A 22,127-nucleotide genomic window follows, 5' to 3' on the forward strand; every position below is an offset into this window, starting at 1 on the left:
CTCTGAACATCATTTGACGGATATTTTTTAAAGAATATCTTATATATTACTTATATATTATACGTTTGGTAATAATAGATTTTTAGTTCGCTTTAAGTATATACATATATTACCCGTTTGGACCCACCAAATCGATAAAGCCTTGCGATCTGTCTGTATCTATTTAATCTAAACGAACAGTTTTTAAGTTAAGTGGATTTATTTTTCAATAGTAAGGTGGAAAAATAGCAAGATCAACGCTCGCTAAATATTCTACGAATATGTCATGAACAGACACATTTTTATTTCAACTATATTTTATTGTACACTTGCAATTTTAAGAAAAATTAAGTTATATTTCGAATAAAAATACTTTATAATGATGTTTATAAATCTTCAAAGTCCTATTGCTAAAATGTTGAAAAAGAACTTCTTTTAAAATAAATAATAAATGAATACATACGTATGTATATACATTTCAGCTTAATAAGTACTTTTATGTAGGCAACTATTGTGGATTTGTAAATTTATGCCCAATAAAATGGATATTTAGGCCATTGTGAGCGAAATCTGTATGAAATAGGAACATGTAGTATGTATGCATGTGTGGTACATATTGTCGATTGTGTGTGCACGGCTTTTAATATAGGACTGTATTTAAATAAACATATCGAGCATGTATTTAAATTTATACATATACATGTTTTTTTGGTTTACGCATGTGGTTGTGTATGCGTGTATGAATATATATATATATCTACACATGTGAATGTATAATTCTATATTGTGAATGTGCGGGAACTTGGCAATATAGAAAAAAAATAGAATGTGGACATTGTGGACGCTATCTTTAATGTGCACTCATATTCTTTGAATCGAACGGAATATACATCCATCCATATGTATGTAGATATATTTTGTTCATTCGAGGTTATTATTTTAGTCCGGGTGGTATTTTAATTTTATTGTTATCTTACACAAGTTTAGACCGCGTAATTTAGGTAAGACTGTGCCGCGTTGTACGTGTATAATTAATTGCAGCAAAATTAACAAGTGGTAAGTTAAAGCAAGCTGATTAAGTAATGTTCTTTTAAAACGTGAATAAAGTCTCTACAAAAATATGCATATTCATAAACAAACGGTTATATAAGCTGTAAATATCAACCTGTTTATGTAAATGTTAATTCACATACAAAGTACTTAATGAATGTCTTCTATGTAATATGTACATATGTAGTTAATATATTTTCGAATATGTTCATACATATGTATGCGTGCTGCCTAAACGTATATGTACATATATGCACACATATGCCGAAATATCATGCACATACATGTGTACATATGTACCACATATATACATATATATAAAACAAAACCGTAAAAATAATAAACGGTGTCAACAGGTGGGGATCTAATAGAATGTTTTTATACATCTATTCTGATGTTAATATATTTCATATGCGTATATCAAATATGTCCAATTTCTCATTTGAAAGATTTTTCTCTCTCCATATATATTTATGTACTTGCTGAAATAATATATATTACATGAAGCATCTATAAATCGTTTGGAGTATTTTTATACCCTTGTTGAGAGTATTATAATTTTGTCATGAGATATGTAATGCATAGAAGGAGACATCTCCGACCTCATAAAGTATATATATTCTAGATTAGTATCAACAGCCGACTTGATATACCATGTCCATCTTTAAAAAGTTTTATTATTATAGAATTTAATTATTACAATTATTTTTACAATTCTTTAGATAAACCTTTTTGAATATCTTTTAAAATGGATTCTGAAGCTGTGGTAAGTACAAAAGCTAAAATTTTGTATTTTACATCAAGTACATTACAATTTATATAATTCAAACTTCATCTACTTCATTTAATGTACTTTGCATCCTTTAGATATACAAAGTACTTGAAAATTATTTGCTATATTTAATTTGCACTCTGCCCGCGAGAAGAAAGGAATATATTTGTTTCGATGCCAATGAAGACTAAAAATTTAGAATATCTACTCGTGTTAAACCGCTTAAAAAAAGTATTTCGGTTTTGCAGGGTTTTTACTGATGATCTCCATTCAATTTAATCGCCACAAATGGTCAGACACCCGTATTTCCTAAAAGCACAAAAGAGTGTTGCAAAGTCGGCTGTACCCAACTGCAAAGTTCTTACTTGTCCTTAACTGAATTCATTGTTTAATAACTTCTTTGTTTATTTTCTGATCGTTATAACAAAGGGTGTAGAATACATACAAATTTGGATTTTGGCATATGCCCAAACTGCCTACTACCTTTACTACTTACGCGGAGTATCTTTTAGTTAAAGGCTCTCTTATTTTATTATCATTGACTGGAAAAAATAAGCGGCATCGGCCACTCAAACAGTATTAGTTATACTATAATAATAAGAAAATGGCGTCCAACGTAGCCTTCATGTTCGACACATAATATAATAATAAGACATGGCGCCCAACGCGAGGCATATTTTCATATTATTATAATATGCAAAAGTCGATCATATCGTCAGCACGCATGCAATCACCCAAACATATATAACAATTTAAAATTATTGCTGAATTTGGACCGTCGACCTACCGTCTTCAGTAAAAATTTCAGATTCGAACCTCTTGCGGTCAAGCTATGCGTTCAGTCAATCAGGACACGCAGCTTAATACGCAGCTTAATGTATCCTATCTATAAACTATTGAGTCTGACTTCTGTCTTCTTGAATGCCACCAAGGATATGCGCTACGATCTATAGAAGATGCTGGCTTTTAATTAAAATGCAATCCAATTTGATTACGATGCTTGCCAATTGCTTTTTTACATAAGTGCATAAGTGCTTGCCCTCAAATTGCTTTCAATAACGTGTTATTGTTTTTCATTTTAACATTAAGACGAAATTAAGTGAAACCGAAAATACCGAATTGGTTAAGGACTCGAAAGAAAGTGTCCCACCTGAAGCAACTGACACAACCAAGGATCAGAAAAGCGTCGATAAAAATGTCAATGAGGAAGTGGCCAGTGTAGATGATGGCAATGAGAGTCGTCATACAGAGATCAAAACAACAACTACAATCGTTACGACTAAAAAGGATAATGGCGATGAAGGTCCCCTTACAGAGACTCAAACAACAACCACGGTCGTTGTCACGAAAAAGGATAGCGGAGAGGAGACTTCGCAGAAGGAAACTGAAACGACATCATCAACAGTTGTTATAGCTAAAAAAGCTGAGGACGGATTGGCTCCAATTAAAGATAATGTATCTAATGTTGATAACAGCCAGATAAAAGCCGAAACTAAAGAATCGCAGCTAGTTAAGCCCGAACTGATATCGGACCCGGTTACAGAAACCGCTGAAACTATTAACAAAAGTGGCTCGCAATCAAGTATTCCGGATACATCTACGGATGCCGCAGAACAAAATGTTAGTGCTTCCGAAAGGAAAGAGGAAGAGGAATCCGAAGAGGGTGACAGTACGTCTGATGATGAAGACTTGGGAGAAGAGACAGAGGCCAAGATTGAAAAAGTATAAAATCTCTTATTTACCTATAATAATAGCGCGTATTCCAAAACTTAACGCAAGTGCTCGATAACTTGAATATATACTCTATATATACAAAATCTAAACCTTTAAATAAGTTATTTTATTGAAAATATATAAATTGTATTATTTGTTTTGAATTCTAACAAGTAACTAGGCCAATTATCTGAGGATGAGCGAACATTTTAATCAAATATGTGTTTCTAATTATTATTATTATTATCAACAATTTGATTTCTTTAGAATAAAGATGACCGAGATGAGTCCCAGTCAGAAGTTGTTGCCGTACATGTGAAAAAAGCCCAAGACTCGACTGAAAAAATAAACAACGCGAATGTAAGTAATTACCCAATATTTTATATATTTGTTGTATATACAAATATTCAGTATTGTAAGAACTATTTTTATACCCTGAACCCATTGAAAATGGGTAAAAAGGGCATAATGTAATTGTGCAATTGTGTGTAACAGGCAGAAAGAAGCATCTTCGACCCCATAAAGTATATATATTCTTGATCAGCATCAATAGCCGAGTCGATCTATCTATGTCCGTCTGTATGTCCGTCCGTCCGCTCGTCTGTCTGAACTAAATTATCTCAGAACCTATAAGAGCTAAAGATTTGCAATTTTAAATGTAGGTCCTCCTAGTGTCCGCGCAGTACGATTTTGTTTCCGATATTCGATAACTCTGCCCGTTTCCAAGTAATCGATAAAAATCGATATAAAAACCTGATTTTGAGCAATTTAAACCGCAATTTTAATGCAAATGCCCTTTTGAGTATACACAAATATATAATGAGATCTGCTGTTAAAAATTTCATCAAAATATCCCCTAGTCGGGAGCTCCGGACTAGAGCCTCTTACTTGCTTAAATGTTATTTTTGCCAGACCACATAACCACATAATACCCATTAAATAAGGCCAAGCTGTTTGCTTTAATATGTTATTATAATATTTGCACTTATCTTTCAGAAGGATATTAATAATCAAATAGAGAACATTATATCTGATATTGATATAAATATAAAAGCACAGGAAAAAATAACGCAGCTCAAGGAACAAGAGCTGCAACTTATCCAGAAACAAAAGGAGCTGGCCAGCCAGATTCAACAGCAACAATTATTAGCTCAAAAGTTGTTTGCGCAAAATCAATTAAAGGAACAGGAACTTAAGGCGCAACAGTATCAGCAAAATCAATTGAAGGAGCAAGAGCTGAGGGCGCAACAGTATCAGAAAAATCAATTGAAGGAGCAGGAGCTGAGGGCACAACAGTATCGGCAAAATCAATTGAAGGAACAAGAGTTGAGGGCGCAACAGTATGAGCAACAGAATCAGTTCCATAGCCCCAACGAGTACAAGGAAGAGATAGCTCCAAAAGTGGCACAGGATTACACAAGGGTTCACAGCCAGCAAGAAGATTCATACGACAAAAAGGTAGGCCACAATAGCACTAATATCACAAAGTGAGAAACTCATCCTAATTAAGAAAATCTAGAAACATGATCGGTCTACCTATTTGTGTACCCTGTACGCATAGAAATTGCGTTATATGGGTATTAAAAAATTTGCCTATATTGATGTAACAGACAGGACGATAAGCAGATCCGATCTACCCATGCTCGTCTTTTCCGTCCTGCCCTCTGTCTGTATAAAGGCGTCGATCTCAAATTATAAGAGCATGATTGTACACTTTTACATTCTAAAGTAAAATATGTACAGTATGTATATTTTGTTCGTTGTTTACTCAGTTTACTCGTTCATATGCATGTTGTACATTTATATCTTACGTATATATCTATATCTATATATTGCATTTGTATTTGTATTTGTTTTTTGTGTGTGGTACTCGTACTATTTCGTTTTCATTTGGGTGATCCGTTACCCACTCTTCGAGTATCTGTATCTGTATTTGTATTTGTATTTGTGTGTGGTACTCGCAGTATTCAAGTTTATTTGGTTATCTGTTACCCACTCTCCGAGTATCTCTATAATTAGCATTTAAGAGAGAGCTTCTTAAATATATGCACACATCATTCACAGACAACTATATACTCAAACATAAGCACACGCACACTCACATGAATGTGAATCTGTTAAGAAAATTTTATTTGTACGAAAGGCGAAGGCGTTTGCGAGTCCAATTTGTGTTTGAACATGCATAAAGGTTTTTCAACGTCCAATATTAAGGGCCTATCCCAATCTTTATGGAATTCTTGTGATCTGGAAAAGTCACATGGCCAAATTAACAATTGTACAATTGAAAGGAAACGTGGCTTTCGACCTAGCGATCGTTATGATGAAAGCAAGAAAAAAATTTTGCTCGAACTGAGCACAAAGCTGTGGCAAAGAAAAAATGTACGTAGATCGTTGCAAAAGGCTCTACATACTATATGTACATATCTGTCGATATGAATGATAGATAATATAAACAATATACACGAATGTCAGCATACATAGTACACGAATTTCAAATATAAGTTTATTGAATATACAATTTGATTGAATTTAGAAAATAGTATGAATGTGTATGTTAATTAAAATAGGAATCATCCAACTTGTCGAGGACTGTAGATTTGCGCAAAATATTTACACCAGCTACAGATGCTCCCGAAATATTGCCAAAGAACCGTAAGTAATATTTCAATTGAATTTAAAAAGGTGATACGTAAAATGAATAAAATTTAATATGTAATATTTACGGCGGTTACCCAATAGAAAAGCCTTCGACATTTGTAAGCTGAAGAATATACATAAATTCACACACATCCTTAATCATCTTCATCAATATATATATAGATATATATATGTATATATATTTTATATCTATATATATATATATATCTATATCTGAAATTCGCTTTGTGCTTTATGGCTTAGTTTCAGTTACCTAGAAATCAGAGTGGATTACGTATCGCCTTTAACAATGCTTTGAGTGAATCAATTGAATTTACCTTAAATTTGTTCAAAATAGGAAAGCTATATGCTTCATCAGCATTTTATTCCCCATCACTGCATCCAACCGTGGAGGACCAGGTTGAGCTTGCTCGCCGAATATCGCATTCATTGAGTGACATAAGCAATCAAACCTCTAAGGGTCAATCAATGTATGTGAATCGGAAAAAACGATCAGTAAAATGGGTTCACGAAGGTTCTGGCCAAGGTAATAGATCTCTTAATGCATGCATAAAAGGTCCTGTTATGCCCTTAGGTATTATACGTGTACACTTCTTATACGATGTACATTTTTATATATACAGTGGACCCTCGGTTAACGTACACAATTGGTGCCAGCATCTTGTTTATTATGCGAAACATTTGTTAAGCAAAACCATTATTCCCATATAAACCAATGTAAAATAAAAAAGGCGTTCCAGGTCGAAAAAAATTCACTCTAATATGATTCAATTTGAACTTTTATTGAAAGAAAGTAACATGAAATAAAACATAACTTTTAAAGAACGGGAAAAATACCCCAAAATATTTTAATATTTTATTTATATTTATATTGAAAGAAAGTTAAATGAAACGTATAAATTTTTTAAGGAACTGAAAATATATTGGACGGAAGGAGACAATCTGAAATGGAAAAAAGAAAGTGGCGTAGAAATTGTTCTCTCGAGAGAATGTAGATAGAGCAGTTCATGTAGCGAACTAAATGTTGTATTTTGTCTCAACTGTTGTGCAAGTGTTTAGTCTACAGAATGCAGCCATTGCTAAACAGAGACAGAAATTTTACATGCAATTAAGGTTTCCCCCTTTTTCGTTCGTCGTTATGCGAAACTTCGTTCGTGAGGAGAAACTTTTTTTCCCAAAAAAACGTGTTCGTTTTGCAAAATTTTCATTATGCGTGGCATTCGTTAACCGAGGGTCCACTGTACACCAATTAGGTCATTAAATAGAAACTGTTCGTTATCTAAAAAACCTTGCTACCCTTACTTATATAACAAAAAAAGTATATATTGGTGCAATGGAAATAATGTTTCAGGCATAGGTTTGTGCGACTTGGGGTGGTCAGTTTTGCCAGTTAAGACAATCTGTCCCTGACTTTGGCTATTTTATGTTGGAAACACATAAAATCTTAAATCTACTGCAAACTGTAGCTTTGAAAGCAAAGAAAATTCAAATATTTTAAGCAACTTTAACATTGGATTCAACTATTTACTAATATATATTTAAATATAAAGAAATCTAAATTGACAGGCTTGCATCAAAAGACTTACTAGATAGACTGTCAGGGAACTAGGCAGGGAAGATATATTTAGTATTTAGATATTATTGCAGCATTAACTGAACTTATTTTTTCATATATATATATCCATACACATATGTATAAAAAGTACACAAATATTTTTGAGCATGAATAAGTCTAAAATAAGCCTTAACTAATTGCCCAGATATAATAGGTATTTTATTTGATTACATTTGTTTCTGTTATGTATCGTATGTAATCGGCTTTGTATTCCTCAGTTTAAACAAAAAACCATGTAGGCTATTACCAAAGACAATATAAACACTAAGATGAGTAACGCCATATAAAAAAATGCTACTATTTAGCTTGTACTCTCAGCTTCTGCACTATGAGGGCCGATCGAATCTAAATAACTTCGATGCTCGTGTCAGCACGTCTGCCTTTTGGAGGGCGAAGAGCCAGTCGGCTGGCGTGTCGTGTGAAGCGGGAAAGCCAGATGAGAAGCCAGGCTAAAAATTTTGCGACGCACTCAAATGTATGGGCATTACTCATCTAAGTGTTTATATTGTCTTTGATATTACTAACGTAATCATCTTTTATTATTACATCCTGCTATGCGAACAATCCCTTTTTATATTATATATTATGCTTGTTGTCTTACTTTATGAAGAGCCTATAGTAAATGATTACCCATGCATGTCAAAAAAAAAAAAAAAAACAGTGATTGATTAATTTGTTTAAAAATCGTTTACCTAAACTTTCAAATAACATATCGTATTGTAGAAATAGAAGAAGATGATATTATTGAAACACGCTCATTAAGTAAAGAAAATACGGAAGAGATTTTGAAGCCGGATTTAAATAAGCTGGAAAAAATGCCTTTAAAGTTAGTCATGAATCCACGAGGACAAATGCGCGATTATAACTCACTGAAAGAATCTATAAATGTTGAATCAGGCCTTTTATCACCTGACAATTGCGCTGAGCTAATAACTGCGCTGCAACTGCATAAAGGCCGAGGTAAACAAATTTAATCCCATTACATTTAGCAATAAGTATTTAAGTACTACAACATGCACACAAATGATAACACAGTAACACTATTATTATACCCTTGTCGTGAAATATGTAACGCATAGAAGGAGACATCTCCGTTCCCATAAAGTATATATATTCTTGATCAGTATCAACAGCTGAGTGGATATAGCCATGTCCGTGTGTCTGGTTCTATGCGAACTAGTCGCTCAGTTTTAAAGCTATCTTAATGAAATTTTGCAGAAGTCGAAACCAACTGGATCGCACCAGTATATTATATAGCTGCCATAGCAACAATCGGTAGAAAAGTAGGTTCTTGTATGAAACACTTTTTTGATTATCGATATATCTTGATTAAACTCGGCATTTATTAGTTTTACTATGCTACTAAGAGCTAGAGACTTGAAATCTTAGATGCAGGTGCTTCTAGTGCCTGCGCAGATCGAGTTTGTTTCCGATAATCGATAACTTACTCCGTTTCCAAGCAATCGATAAAATCGATATCGATATCCTGTTTTTTGGGCAATTTTGGTAAATAAAAAGAGCTATAGTCAACAAACTTGACATATAGCTTCTAAAATAGAATATACATATGCATTTCATGTTAGAAGAAGAGGGTTCAGGGTATCCCCTAGTCGCGAGCTCCCGACTAGAACCTCTTACTTGTTTTTTATTAAATTTGTACACACACACACACATACACACACATGCTCATACTCATTTAAACACGCATAAATTACTTAAGTAATTGGTTTGTTCTACGCAGAGATAACAAACCTAGTAATTTTGTTGATTTATTGCTGGTTTTGAAAGGTTTTTGATAATTAAATAATCTAATAATTTAATTTATTTAACAACATGAACCACCCAAATATTGCTTTGCCCGCCGCCGCCGCCGCCGCCTCGGCCTGCTTGCTGCTCTTCTATAAACAACAACAATAATAATTGTGAAAACCCAAAACAATTATAAATATATATATACATATATGCAAACATCACCATCAAGGAGCTGAGCTCTTTGCAAAACGTCGTAGAAAGGCTGAAAATTGGGTAGTCGACGAGACAAATGCCGGCATTCACAGTCCATCTGGTATTCCAGATTACCAACAATATCAGGCAAGGCCGGCGACCTCGCCGAGCATTTTGCCAGCATATTCGGATGCTGGAAAGCATCGGGTTCAATTAAATCTTCACCAGGATCAGCTCATTGAGAAATACTCAAAGCCAGGTGTCCAGGTAGTTAAATCACCCTGGGAAGCTGCCCTCCAGACTGGCTCGGCAAGCGCAGCATTTTTGGAGGACTCCAGATATCAAAACCAAACACCGATTACCTCTCAAGCGTCACCTGTGCATTTCAATCAAGACGTTACCGATTTTCAAAGTTCAATCTCAGAGTTGCCATCACGTCAGCCTGCCCCTTATTGTGCCTCATCGAACAACGTACAGGATCCGTATAAAAATGTTAGTTTCTAGCACTTAAATGGTATGGTATTTTTATCTGAAACTTTTGCTTTTAGCTACACAACACTCGTGTCCAAAGCCAAGCCAACCAACCTCCGAGCAATCCACAAAGAGAACTGGCATACAAGCCAAGCGTGGCACAAGGCTGGGGAGGTCGCAATGTTGAGCTACCAAGAGGTAAAGATAAAAGTAATTTGAAAAGAGTACAACAAAATATCATAAATAGATTATAAATTCCTTATTTGAGAATCTTGCAGCATTAGGCCTGCTTCTAATTCTAATTTTAATTTTCTTAGTCCTAAGAACCTTGAAAAGAAATCCCCAATTAGTTTGGGAGGTCGCAATGTTGAACTAGCAAGAGGTGAAGGCAACTAATTATTTTTATTAATTTGATAGTATAGTATTATAGTAAATATCATAAATACATCGTAAATTTCTTATTTGAGAATCTTGCAGCATTAGGCCTCATTCTAATTCTAATATTAGTTTTCTTAGTCCTAAGAAATCCCTAATTAGTTTTTTTTAATTTAAAAGCAAGTCAGTGAACGTATATATTGCGATTTCGTTTATTGTTAATGCGAAATTAAATATTTCAGAGTATTATTGGCAAAGCTACCAGCAACAATGTGAAACACAGAATACTGATGATATGAGTGAATATTATTACTCGAATGAACATGTTCTCGTAGATCCCAAGGCCTATGGAGCTAATATAACTAATAATTCAAACAACTATTTTACCGATGACATTGAACATAGGCTACTGCAGTTAGAACAATTTCAGAAATGCTTTATGCAACAGCAAAGGCTGGGTCTGAACATAGGAATCAAACATGGCATGCCTGAGGCATCTGGTCAACGAAATGAAACTACAGACATGTACAGAAAAAATAAGGAATCTGAGATAGCTCCCGATAATACGAATTTATCAAAATGCAAAGAAGATATAACAAAGAATATCGCTGAAGTAACTGATCCAGTTAATGTACGTGAATTAATTTTCTCATTTGAGCAACAGTCCTTACGAGAACACGAAGGACTTCAGAAAAACCGATGCGAATTTACAACTGACATAAGGCGTTCGATTGACGATAATTCAAAATCACAAAGTAATTTCGCATTGAAAACGGAAAATAATGATGATGCTGATGAGTCCACAACCAAAGGCATGATTGCATCCACTCCAACTTTCTGTACATAACCTCCAATATACGTGTTCACATAAATATCTGTTTACTGTACATTAAATGTATTACAATTCTGTCACAATATGTTAAACTATATATATATGTGTTCAACACAAGTCCAATAATAATAAGTCTAGTAAACAATCTCTTTTTAGATAGACTAGGCTCCCCAAATGAAGAAATGACTATTTTTTGTTTTTAAAGCCGAAAGCTAAAAAACCCAAAGATGCTTGATACTTGTTTATACTACTTGATGATTTGTCAAAAAACAGAATCTGTATTTCGATTTTTGGAAAGTCTTTTTTGAAAACAGGGAGGACAGACAGGCATAAGGACAGGCAGACAGACATGGCCAGATCGACTCGATACAGATCGATAACATATACATATATTTTATGGAGTCAGATAGAATATACAATATTTTTGGGGCCCCAATCAACAAAAAAACAAGTAAGAGGTTCTAATCGACTAGGGGATACCCTGAACCCTCTTCTTCCAACATCAAATGCATATATTTATTCTATTTTAGAAGCTATATGTCAAGTTTGGTAGCTCTTATTATTTACCAAAATTGCCCAAAAAACAGGATATCGATATCAATTTTTATCGATTGCTTGGAAACTGAGTAAGTTATCGATTATCGGAAACAAACTCGATCTGCGCGAGCACTAGGAGCACCTACATGTAAAATTTCAAGTCTCTAGCTCTTATAGGTTTTGAGAGCCTTGCGTTCATACATACGGACAGACGGACACAAGGACAGACAGACAGACGGACATGGCTAGATCGACTCGGCTATTGATACTGATCAAGAATATATATACTTTATGGGGTCGTGGATGCTTCCTTTTTCCTGTTACATACATTTGGATTTTGCACGAATACAATATACCCTTATACCCATTTTAAATGGGTTCAGGGTATAAAAACCCAGAAGAATAAGTTAGATATGTTGCATAGTGTTATTTGGATATACCTGTATGTTTGTGAATATATGAAATTCACATTGTGAATATGAATATTCCTACAAACATGTTGTAGAATAAGTTCTAATATGTTATTTTATTTAATTGACTTACTCTCCTGTAGGTTTATATGTGCCCAAGGAAATCTCACTGGCGAGTTACGCACCTCCGCCGGTACAGCAACATACATCTAACTTTCAAACCCCAACAAAGGCCGACTTTTCAAAAGGATATTTGACATCTCATGTTGGTGATGCACCAAGTGGTTTTCCCATTTCGAATCCCACAACCGGATTATATTCATCAGTGCCGCCCAAGCAACAACTCTATGCTCCGGCGAGTTACCAAAAGGTGCCCCCAAGCTCCGTCCAGGCGGCACCACAGGTCAACTTTAATCCCTCGCCGTTGTCATTTGATAAGTTATCCAAATTTCAAGAATCAAACCAGAGAAATTCTGGTGTATCGACTCAGCGATATCTTAATGCAAACAAACAGCCAGCATATACAAACGTGAGGAATGCATCCCCCACTCCGTTCACGCCTGGAGGTATCGGAGATCGTGCAGGTTTCGATAATATCCAACGATCAACTTTTTCATCGACCCCATCAAATTATGGACAGAATGCATATAGCCCGGAATCTCATCAATTGCGTGCCCCTGGTCAATGCTTCAACAACAGCGCTCGTGGCTGGAGCCAAGCCTCTAATTCTCAACGAAATTTCCTCTCTTCAAAGGTCCCGCTAGCGACAGAAGGTCTGCCTTACTCAGACTTCTGAAATTGATCAGATATAATATATTATAGTTCATAATCTGTAATCCGATTACGATTTACGACATGCTTCTATTCAACGCATACATACATATACATATGTGTATACATATATCTATATAAATATTCATACACATATACATAAACATATATTCATATACATATACATATACATATACATATACATATACATATACATATACTTATACATATACATATACATATACATATACATATGCATATACATATACATATACATATACATATACATATACATATACATATACATATACATATACATATACATATACATATACATATACATATACATATACATATACATATACATATACATATACATATACATATACATATACATATACATATTCATATACATATACTTATACATATACATATACGTATACATATACATATACATATACATATACATATACATATACATATACATATACATATACATATACATATACATATACATATACATATACATATACATATACATATTCATATACATATACATATACATATACATATACATATACGTATACATATACGTATACATATACATATACATATACATATACATATACATATACATATACATATACATATACATATACATATACATATACATATACATATACATATACATATACACATACATATGTATGTATCTGATTGAATATATACGATATTTATTAATGTTTATTGATTGCGTTTGTTTATTTGCTTCTTTAATATAATAATATATATTTATGAACAATTGTGTGATTTAGTCATTTTTCATTTCTAGCATGTCTAAGTAGAGGGAAATTGTTAAAAATGGTTCTAATCATGGCCCAGGGTGGGCACAGGGTGGAACAATGGTGACAACTCAACAGAAATCTCTATATTCGGGTGCCACGGAATTTCAAGTTAAATTTTCAGTCACTATAGCTAACACAAAACGTACATATACATAAGTATATAACTGAAAACTTTCTGCGTACCTTGATATCAAAACGTAATTGGCGCAAGTAGGTATAATATTCGAATACCAGCAGGCCATTGTATTCAAATCAAAGGGTTACGCACACTGCGCGTAACATCAAAAATGTCATAAAATGTTATTTCTTTTAATGTTTAGAATATATTTCCATCTTTATTGCGTACATTTGAGTAATTTATTAATAGGGAATTTATTTAAAAGAAAGTATAATTTTACTGTACGCAACGATCGTACGAAAAAGCCTTAGGCTGTGACCGCACAAGCGCAACAGAAATAATATGCTTCCCTTGGCAGGCACATACATACATACATGTAGATTATTTACCATAATGTTTGAGCTTCGATACCCTTAAGAAAACCAATTATTATTGATTGTACTAATAGTTGCACACTAAATACGAAACTGTATTTTACTCAAACATTGGATAATGATTTGTATATAAGAAGGTTAGTGGTATTTGGTTACAGCCCTTATCAATAGTTAAAATACCCTATTTGGGAAAGAATGCTTTGCTGGTCGAAAAATGAAAAATGATAAAAATCTGCCGGGTGGCTTGCAAGTTGAAAGCGAGTGGAGAAAAAGATTATAACTTTGTGACTGCGAATTAAAGGCATAGCAGTGCTAAGAAGCCTCAACAATGAGTGAGAAGAGTGCAGAAGCTAAGATCCTAGGCTGTAGCCCAAAACAAAAAGGGATAGCAAACACATAATATATGGTGTGTTCTTTTCAATGTCGATTCGTTTGTTTTGATTACGGTTGTTGTTGGTTCTTAAAGTAAATGTTCTGCAGTTGTCTTTGAATTTTGGGCAGACGGATGTTGTGTTTGTAGCCTTGGTATCTTGCTTCAAGTATTTTGAAAAAGAGATTTTGATCCAAAAGCCTTCTCTGTAAACTATTTATTACTCAATGCACCCTTACGAACTGTTCTATACATACACAAAAACATACGTATGCATGCCGCTTGCTGTGCAGCTTACACTGGGGCTGTGCCTTTAAGGGTAATAAATTCTTGAGCAGCATCGGTGATTATGGAGCAATATTTTGTTTATATATCAACAAGTTTGACTATTTAGCTACGAGAATATTGCAATAAAGCAAATACTCAAAATTTCAAGACTAGCTTTTTAATTTCCGAGATCGACAGACAGAGGGATATGCAGCCGGGTGTTCAGTAGGACATGTGGCCTGGTTAAGAATATAAATATATATATGTATGTTACATGCATTAGATCGAAACCATAGTAAAATCTGTTTAGCTATTTTGAAAAGGTTCAGGGTATAAAAAAATCATAATGGAATAGTTGAATCGCACCTGGTAACACTTAGAGTTGCCATAGTGTAAAATTAAACAAGTAAAAGGTTCTAGTAGGGAGCTCCCGACTAGGGTATACCCTGAACCATCTTCATTCAACATCAGATGCAAATATATATTCTATTTTAGAAGCTAGATGTCAAGTTTGGTGACTGTAGCTCTTATTATTTACCAAAATTGCCCAAAAAACAGGATATCGATATCGATTTTTATCGATTGCTTGGAAACGGAGTAAGTTATCGATTATCGGAAACAAACTCGATCTGCGCGGGAACTAGGAGCACCTACATCTAAATTTTAAGTCTCTAGCTCTTATAGGTTCTGAGATCCTTGCGTTCATACATACGGACGGACGGACGGACGGACGGACGGACAGACAGACGGACATGGCTAGATCGACTCGGCTATTGATGCTGATCAAGAATATATATACTTTATGGGGTCGGAGATGCTTCCTTCTGCCTGTTACATACATTTGGATTTTGCACACAATACAATATACCCTTATACCCATTTTTAATGGGTTCAGGGTATAAAAATGCCAACCCTCGTAAAAGCTCTCTCTTTTGCATTCTCAGAGAGCTCAACTGAATACGACCAGATGCTTCGGTGGTTGAACAAAGTTGAGCTGCGCAGTGCGTGTGAAAGGGAATTGTGAATACAAATCGCAGGATTAAATATATTGAACAAATTTTTCTACAAAAACTAAATGCCCTCTTGCATATAAAAAGAAACACTTATCAATGTTAAAAATCAATTATTATGATAGTAAGTGCTCGTTGAAAATCTCAAAAATACATTCGTTTAAAAAGTTTTAAGAAATTTTATTATGGCTTATAAAAGAGATGGATAAGGTTTCAAGCCTGTTAATAGTAAGTATATTAAAGATAATGACAATGAAAAGAATACATCATTTGGCGCGTAAATAATAAAATAAACTATAAATACCAGTGAATCATCGTCGATGTTTTGTTTAATGAATACGCATATGCATATACAAGTGGATAAATGGATAAATAGATAAAAAAAAAAATGTTACATACAAGTTTGCTATTTCTAAGACTATTGCGATTGAATTGTACGCCAAATCGCCTTCACATCAATTGTACTTACCTATTCATGCATGTACACATGCCATAAGGTATGAAGGAGGCTGCAAGCTGTAAATGATATTCATACAAAAGACCTATTCAAAATAGGTTAAACGGGGAAAATCAAAGACCAAATAGCTAACATGAGTAACGCCATACAACAAAATGCTACTATGCAGCTCATTTTTTGAATTTATTCTCAGCTTCGACTCTATGAGGGTCGAACGAATCGACGTAGAGCACGATCGATCAGACTGGCGACTAACTTCGTTGCTTTTGTCAGTATCTTTGAGTAATAAAAAAATCTGTTTATTACTCAATGTGTCAGCATCAGTAAGCCACGACTTCGGCATTCGTTCGCCTGGCCTTTGAAGAGCGAAGAGCCAGTCGACTGGCGTATGGATTAAAGTGGAAAAGCCAGATGAGAAGCCAGGCTAGAAATTTTGCGTCGCATTCAAATGTATGGGCGTTACTTATCTTAGTGTTTATATTGTCTTTTGAATAATGGTATTATTTCAGCGTAAGTAGCAGGCAGAAGTAGGCATATCCAATCCCATAAAGTATGTGTATTTTTACTTAGCATTGATAGTCGAGTCTATCTACCTATATGCGTCTCTTTGACCCATCCGTTTTTATAAATACATCCATCTAGCAATCAACAAAGCTAGAAATTTGGAATGTTGGACTTTACAATGGCGGGATATTTTCAGAGAAGGGGATTAGGAATGGCATCGTCTGCTCTACTCGGTGAGGCTGGGCTTGGACGGAGTAAGACCAGATGTGGGAACTATAGATGAGCCAGCGATCCAGGAGAACGACCAGATAGCAGAATGAGCTGGCAACTAATTGCAATTACGATTTTATTGTATGTTGTACTGTTTGTTATTATACTGTGTGTGTGTTTTTTTTATAAGAACTTAAGTGTTAGTTTTAATTGATTGTACGTTTTTATTTTTATAATTTTTGTTTTTTATTTCCCTTTATCCATTAATTTGGTCACAAAGCATCTCCTGGTCGGGAACTAGTTGGCAAATCCGGATGAAAAACAAATAAATATGATATTATTTGTATTAATAAATTAATTAAAATTAATAGTTATGGGCCAATAAGCGGGCAGAGTTTTAATAAAAATGAATATTCTTAACAAAAAAATCATATAAGACGTGGCTTATAAAATTTAATTTATTTATTTTAGGTTTAAGAAACAACAAAATAGCATCGAGGCATTCCTAAGAAGTAGCCAAGGTGAACGACAATGGTGGCTTCATCTGGCAAAAAACAGAGCTCGGATAATTTAAATAAGTTCAAGCCGATCATTTTTTTTATCCTGCATTTAAATAGTAGTATTCAGCAGATAAGCGCATCATCGTTTTTAATAATCAATGGTAAGGATAAAATGTAATTTAACAATCTAATGGGCTTTCATCAGTTCATTTTATATTTCCAGACTTGGCCAACTTGGATCGACCTTACTTTGACGATATAAGCCCCAGAAATATCTCAGCTGTTGTTGATGAAACAGCAATTTTAAGATGCCGAGTTAAAAATAAAGGAAATCGAACTGTACGCATATACGTATTTTATTAATATATATTTTTATTTAACAAGCTGAGTTAATATACTCATGTCCGCTTGTCTGTCCGTCCGTATAAACACCTTATTCTCTGAAACTGCAATAGCTTGAAAGCTAAAATATATTGCAAATATATTTCCCATAGTGTGGAGCAAATTGAAGGATCATTGGGAAAAAAAACATCCCAATATGAATTCTTTATTCAATACCCAATGAACCAATGAGATATAACAGTCCAACATTATTAAGAATTAACACAAATGCGGGAAGAATGGGTACTATGGAAACTTTACCATATTGCTCAATCCACTCTACTGAGCCATATTTTATGCCTTTAAAATTTTGTTTATATTTATTATTTTTTTAACTCTTGTGCAGGTTTCGTGGATGCGCAAGCGAGATCTTCATATCCTGACCACAAACATCTATACATACACCGGAGATCAAAGGTTCTCCGTTTTACATCCGCCAAATAGCGACGACTGGGACTTAAAGATTGATTACGCACAAACCCGAGACAGTGGCATTTATGAGTGTCAAGTAAATACAGAGCCGAAAATCAACTTGGCAATTACTTTAGAGATCACAGGTAATAAATTAATTTAGAGTCACTATACTCTGTTCACAAAGCAATAGAAACCGTATTGGTATTGGTACGAAGTTTACAAAGTAATAAGGAACCTGTCCATTTGTCCGCAAAAACAAAATTTTAATTTCAATCTTAAAGCTTCAAATATATGCAAGAACGGTTGGGTGTACTCAGAAAAAGAAGAAGTATCCACAAATTTACAGTCTATTAACAGGAATTTATCAATACATCAAAATGTCAATAAATCAATATATCAATATGGCAATATATAAATATGACAATATATCCATATATTAATATATCAATATATCAACATATATGCTGGTCCATTGATGACCTACTGACATATTGACTTACTGACAAATTTGTATATTGACATATTGATAAATGATAATCAATATATTGACATATATATATATATATATATATATATTGATATATTAATATGTTGATATATATATTTTGATATATTAATATGTTGATATATATATATATATATATATATATATATATATATATGTCAATATATTGATTATCATTTATCAATATGTCAATATATAAATTTGTCAGTAAGTCAATATGTCAGTAGGTCATCAATGGACCAGCATACCAGAAGGATTGAAGAGTAAGTTGTGTACGAGGCTTTAGGCAGAACAGTCGCTGTAAAAAGCTATTTTAAAGTAAAGTGGATGATGGAAATTCATTGCATAAGTCATTTGGCATAAATCGTTACATTTTCTTAGGTCCATTACATTTTCCATAGCAGTCAGGAGAGTCCCTAAACAAGCTACATTTAGTTACAGAAAACTCTTTGCGGTTACCGTCATCAATCCATTAGTTAATAAAAACTCATTTGCTAGAATTAATCAAATATTACACTGTGAACAGAGTACTGCAAAGCGATATTCTTTGTTTTGTCAAATTCTGCAACAGGATATGCCAAAAAATGTTTTTTTTTTTCCCGTATAATTGCAGCTGAAAATGATATGAGAGATATAAATTCAGAGAAACTATACTATAATTCAAAAGGTTTGATATTATTCATAAATAAATCTTAAACTAATTTTAAGGGTAACCTAATCAGGCAAAAAAAAATTTTCACACTTTATTTCTATAAAGGAAGTCAATTGTGGTTATTGTATCTGTAACTTTATCTATATAAAGGAAGACAATTGTTGTTAATTTATCAAGAGCCAACCTCGAAAGGGAAATTTGGATTTTGAATGTTGATGTTTTTGATGTTTGATGTTTTTGATTTTTTACAATACATAATCATAATATAAATGTATATTCTTTATCAGCATCAAGGTCCAAGGTCCAATATGAATATTCTTTATCAGCATCAAGGTCCAAGGTTCGGTCGATCTAACTATATCATTATGTATATAGGAAGTCGATTCCGATATAATAAAATCATTCTTGGATAAATGGTTGTAGTTGTAGTAGTTGTAGTTGTAGTTGTATAAACATTTAACCCTAATAAGAATGGCAAAGAACGTACTTAGATAAACAACATATACGAAGACGTGGGAACTAAAAATCCTGCTTATTAAATCATTCTTTTCACGTGATTGAATATTAATTCATTAAAGCGGCACGGGCAAAAATTTTGGGATCGACGGAAATACACGTAAAGCGAGATAGTACAATTGCTTTGGCCTGCTCCGTAAATATACACGCATCGTCTGTATTATGGTAAATTAACATGCCATATAACATCTTGTTCAACCCGGAAAGACTTACATAATGATTTACAACCGAAGGTACCACGGCTCAGCGATAGTCGACTTTGATTCACTTCGAGGCGGCATTAGTTTGGAAACCGAAAAAACCGATGCTGGCACCACAAGTCGTTTAATGCTGACACGTGCTTCTTTGCGGGACTCCGGCAATTACACATGTGTACCCAACGCAGCTGTGCCGGCTTCTGTTCGTGTTCACGTCCTGACGGGTAAGTGATTCTAATGGTGTGGTTCTTATACCCGGATGAGTAATGATGAGTAACAGTATATATAGGTTTTGCGGAAATGTAATTAACAGGCAGAAGGAATCATCAAAATGACAAAAGTAAATAAATATATTCTTGATTAGGACGACGGACTTTTGACGATCTTGCTATGTCCGTCGGTCTAGCGAACGACAATTGTGTATATTGTTTTTGGTCTGACTATGTCCAAAAATACATTTTTTGAAATCCTTAAATACAACCCAGGATAGTATGCTTTATCATTGGTTTATTGATTTTAAATCAGTTATCGACCCTGTATTCCGAAATATACTGATCTGTAAAGCTCAGCTTAAGGAAATATGGCAAAGGGAGACAGACAAACGACGAAAATTGGCATCTCAACGGAGATCTGTTAAAATAGAACCTTACGATTTACATACTTATTGAAACCGGAGTCGTCCTTTTATGGCTCAAACACAGATATATTTAAAAGGAAACTGCATTATATATTATATACAATGGGAAAGGCCTACATCTTTAGCAGAGCCTAGAGAATGTCAAACATGATCTCTATTATTAAAATAAATTGTCCCGACTGACTAAGGAAATTCCGTCCGAAGAAAAGGAAAGCCGCTCTTTAAGAATATTATATCATTATTATATTATATTATTATATTAATGTTTTCGTAATTTTGTTTTTATTTTTTACAGGCGAGCAACCGGCGGCAATGCAAACAAGCGTCGCGAGCGTTATTAATGCTTCTACAGCAATCATAATTACGTATTTGATCATATCAGAAGATTTGTTGTTTAAAATTTCAGACCTAGCCCAATACATACTGCTACATCGAAGTTCAAGATGACTAACTTAAACAATTTAGCCATACCCCAAAATGTTCTTTAAAGGTAAGCTTTAATTTTAGAAATCAGCTTTTTATATAATAATATGATCTACTCCTCTTCATTATAGATTCAAGCATATTCTAAGGGAACGGTTGTAAACGAACAAGTTTACGAAAAAGAAAAACAGAAAACGAAAAAAACCAAATTTAAAATATATACAGACACTACATTAAGCATAATTCCTATAGTCTTATGTAATACCACTAACAATAATAAATACTTATATATGTATACACATAAAAAAAAAAAATATATATATATATATATATATATATATGTATATATATACATTTAGTATTACCATGTAAATATTACCAGAAGAACAATTATTTCCAGATGTCACCCAGTTCTTTGACGCGTTTTACATCCATACAATCCAGTCTAATCAATATATTTATAGAAATATTGGTAGATTCTTCTAGTGCTTTCTAAGTAAACTCGTACTGTTAAGTATGGTCTTCCTGTTGGAGATATTTGACACGAATCGAGTCTTTTACTTTATTTTAGATATACGGCTCAAAATTTTAAATTTTAGCGTTCGTAACGAGTAGCCTAA

The 22,127-nt window shown here is 33.8% G+C and overlaps 2 protein-coding genes across 9 annotated transcripts; both read left to right on the plus strand.

Annotated features, from left to right (window-relative positions):
- Nucleotides 1-194: 194 nt before the first annotated feature.
- LOC115766743 (putative uncharacterized protein DDB_G0271606) lies at nt 195-13,288 on the plus strand. Of its 8 annotated transcripts, XM_030710708.1 has the most exons (13): nt 780-881; nt 967-1,035; nt 1,752-1,795; nt 2,891-3,523; nt 3,782-3,874; nt 4,511-4,972; nt 6,082-6,166; nt 6,510-6,698; nt 8,511-8,747; nt 9,769-10,223; nt 10,280-10,400; nt 10,820-11,332; nt 12,500-13,288. In XM_030710708.1, the coding sequence occupies exons 3-13, from the start codon at nt 1,778-1,780 to the stop codon at nt 13,150-13,152; spliced, it is 3,459 nt and encodes a 1,152-aa protein (XP_030566568.1). In that variant the 5' UTR covers nt 780-881; nt 967-1,035; nt 1,752-1,777; the 3' UTR covers nt 13,153-13,288. The 8 variants fall into 8 exon arrangements, with proteins under 8 accessions (XP_030566575.1, XP_030566568.1, XP_030566569.1 ...); XM_030710709.1 differs by lacking the exon at nt 780-881 and having other exon boundaries at nt 904-1,035; nt 4,514-4,972; XM_030710715.1 differs by lacking the exons at nt 780-881; nt 967-1,035; nt 2,891-3,523 and adding an exon at nt 195-211.
- A 2,867-nt stretch (nt 13,289-16,155) lies between these two features.
- Nucleotides 16,156-21,789, plus strand: LOC115766752 (zwei Ig domain protein zig-8). Its single transcript, XM_030710730.1, has 9 exons — nt 16,156-16,339; nt 17,754-17,943; nt 18,006-18,121; nt 18,510-18,720; nt 19,696-19,749; nt 20,313-20,415; nt 20,484-20,671; nt 21,380-21,574; nt 21,639-21,789. The coding sequence occupies exons 2-8, from the start codon at nt 17,814-17,816 to the stop codon at nt 21,529-21,531; spliced, it is 954 nt and encodes a 317-aa protein (XP_030566590.1). The 5' UTR covers nt 16,156-16,339; nt 17,754-17,813; the 3' UTR covers nt 21,532-21,574; nt 21,639-21,789.
- Nucleotides 21,790-22,127: the final 338 nt, after the last annotated feature.

This window comes from Drosophila novamexicana, unplaced genomic scaffold (genome assembly GCF_003285875.2).
Source record: "Drosophila novamexicana strain 15010-1031.04,08,12 unplaced genomic scaffold, DnovRS2.1 tig00001222-arrow-arrow-pilon, whole genome shotgun sequence".
NCBI lineage: Eukaryota > Metazoa > Arthropoda > Insecta > Diptera > Drosophilidae > Drosophila > Drosophila novamexicana.

Coding starts and splice junctions, on each gene's coding strand:
- LOC115766743 (XM_030710708.1), top strand. Junction 6,167..6,509: donor CGAAATATTGCCAAAGAACC/GTAAGTAATATT, acceptor TGTTCAAAATAG/GAAAGCTATATGCTTCATCA. Junction 8,748..9,768: donor GCAACTGCATAAAGGCCGAG/GTAAACAAATTT, acceptor ATCACCATCAAG/GAGCTGAGCTCTTTGCAAAA.
- LOC115766752 (XM_030710730.1), top strand. CDS start 17,814: ATGGTGGCTTCATCTGGCAAAAAACAGAGCTCGGATAATTTAAATAAG. Junction 18,122..18,509: donor AAAATAAAGGAAATCGAACT/GTACGCATATAC, acceptor ACTCTTGTGCAG/GTTTCGTGGATGCGCAAGCG. Junction 19,750..20,312: donor ACTATACTATAATTCAAAAG/GTTTGATATTAT, acceptor AATTCATTAAAG/CGGCACGGGCAAAAATTTTG.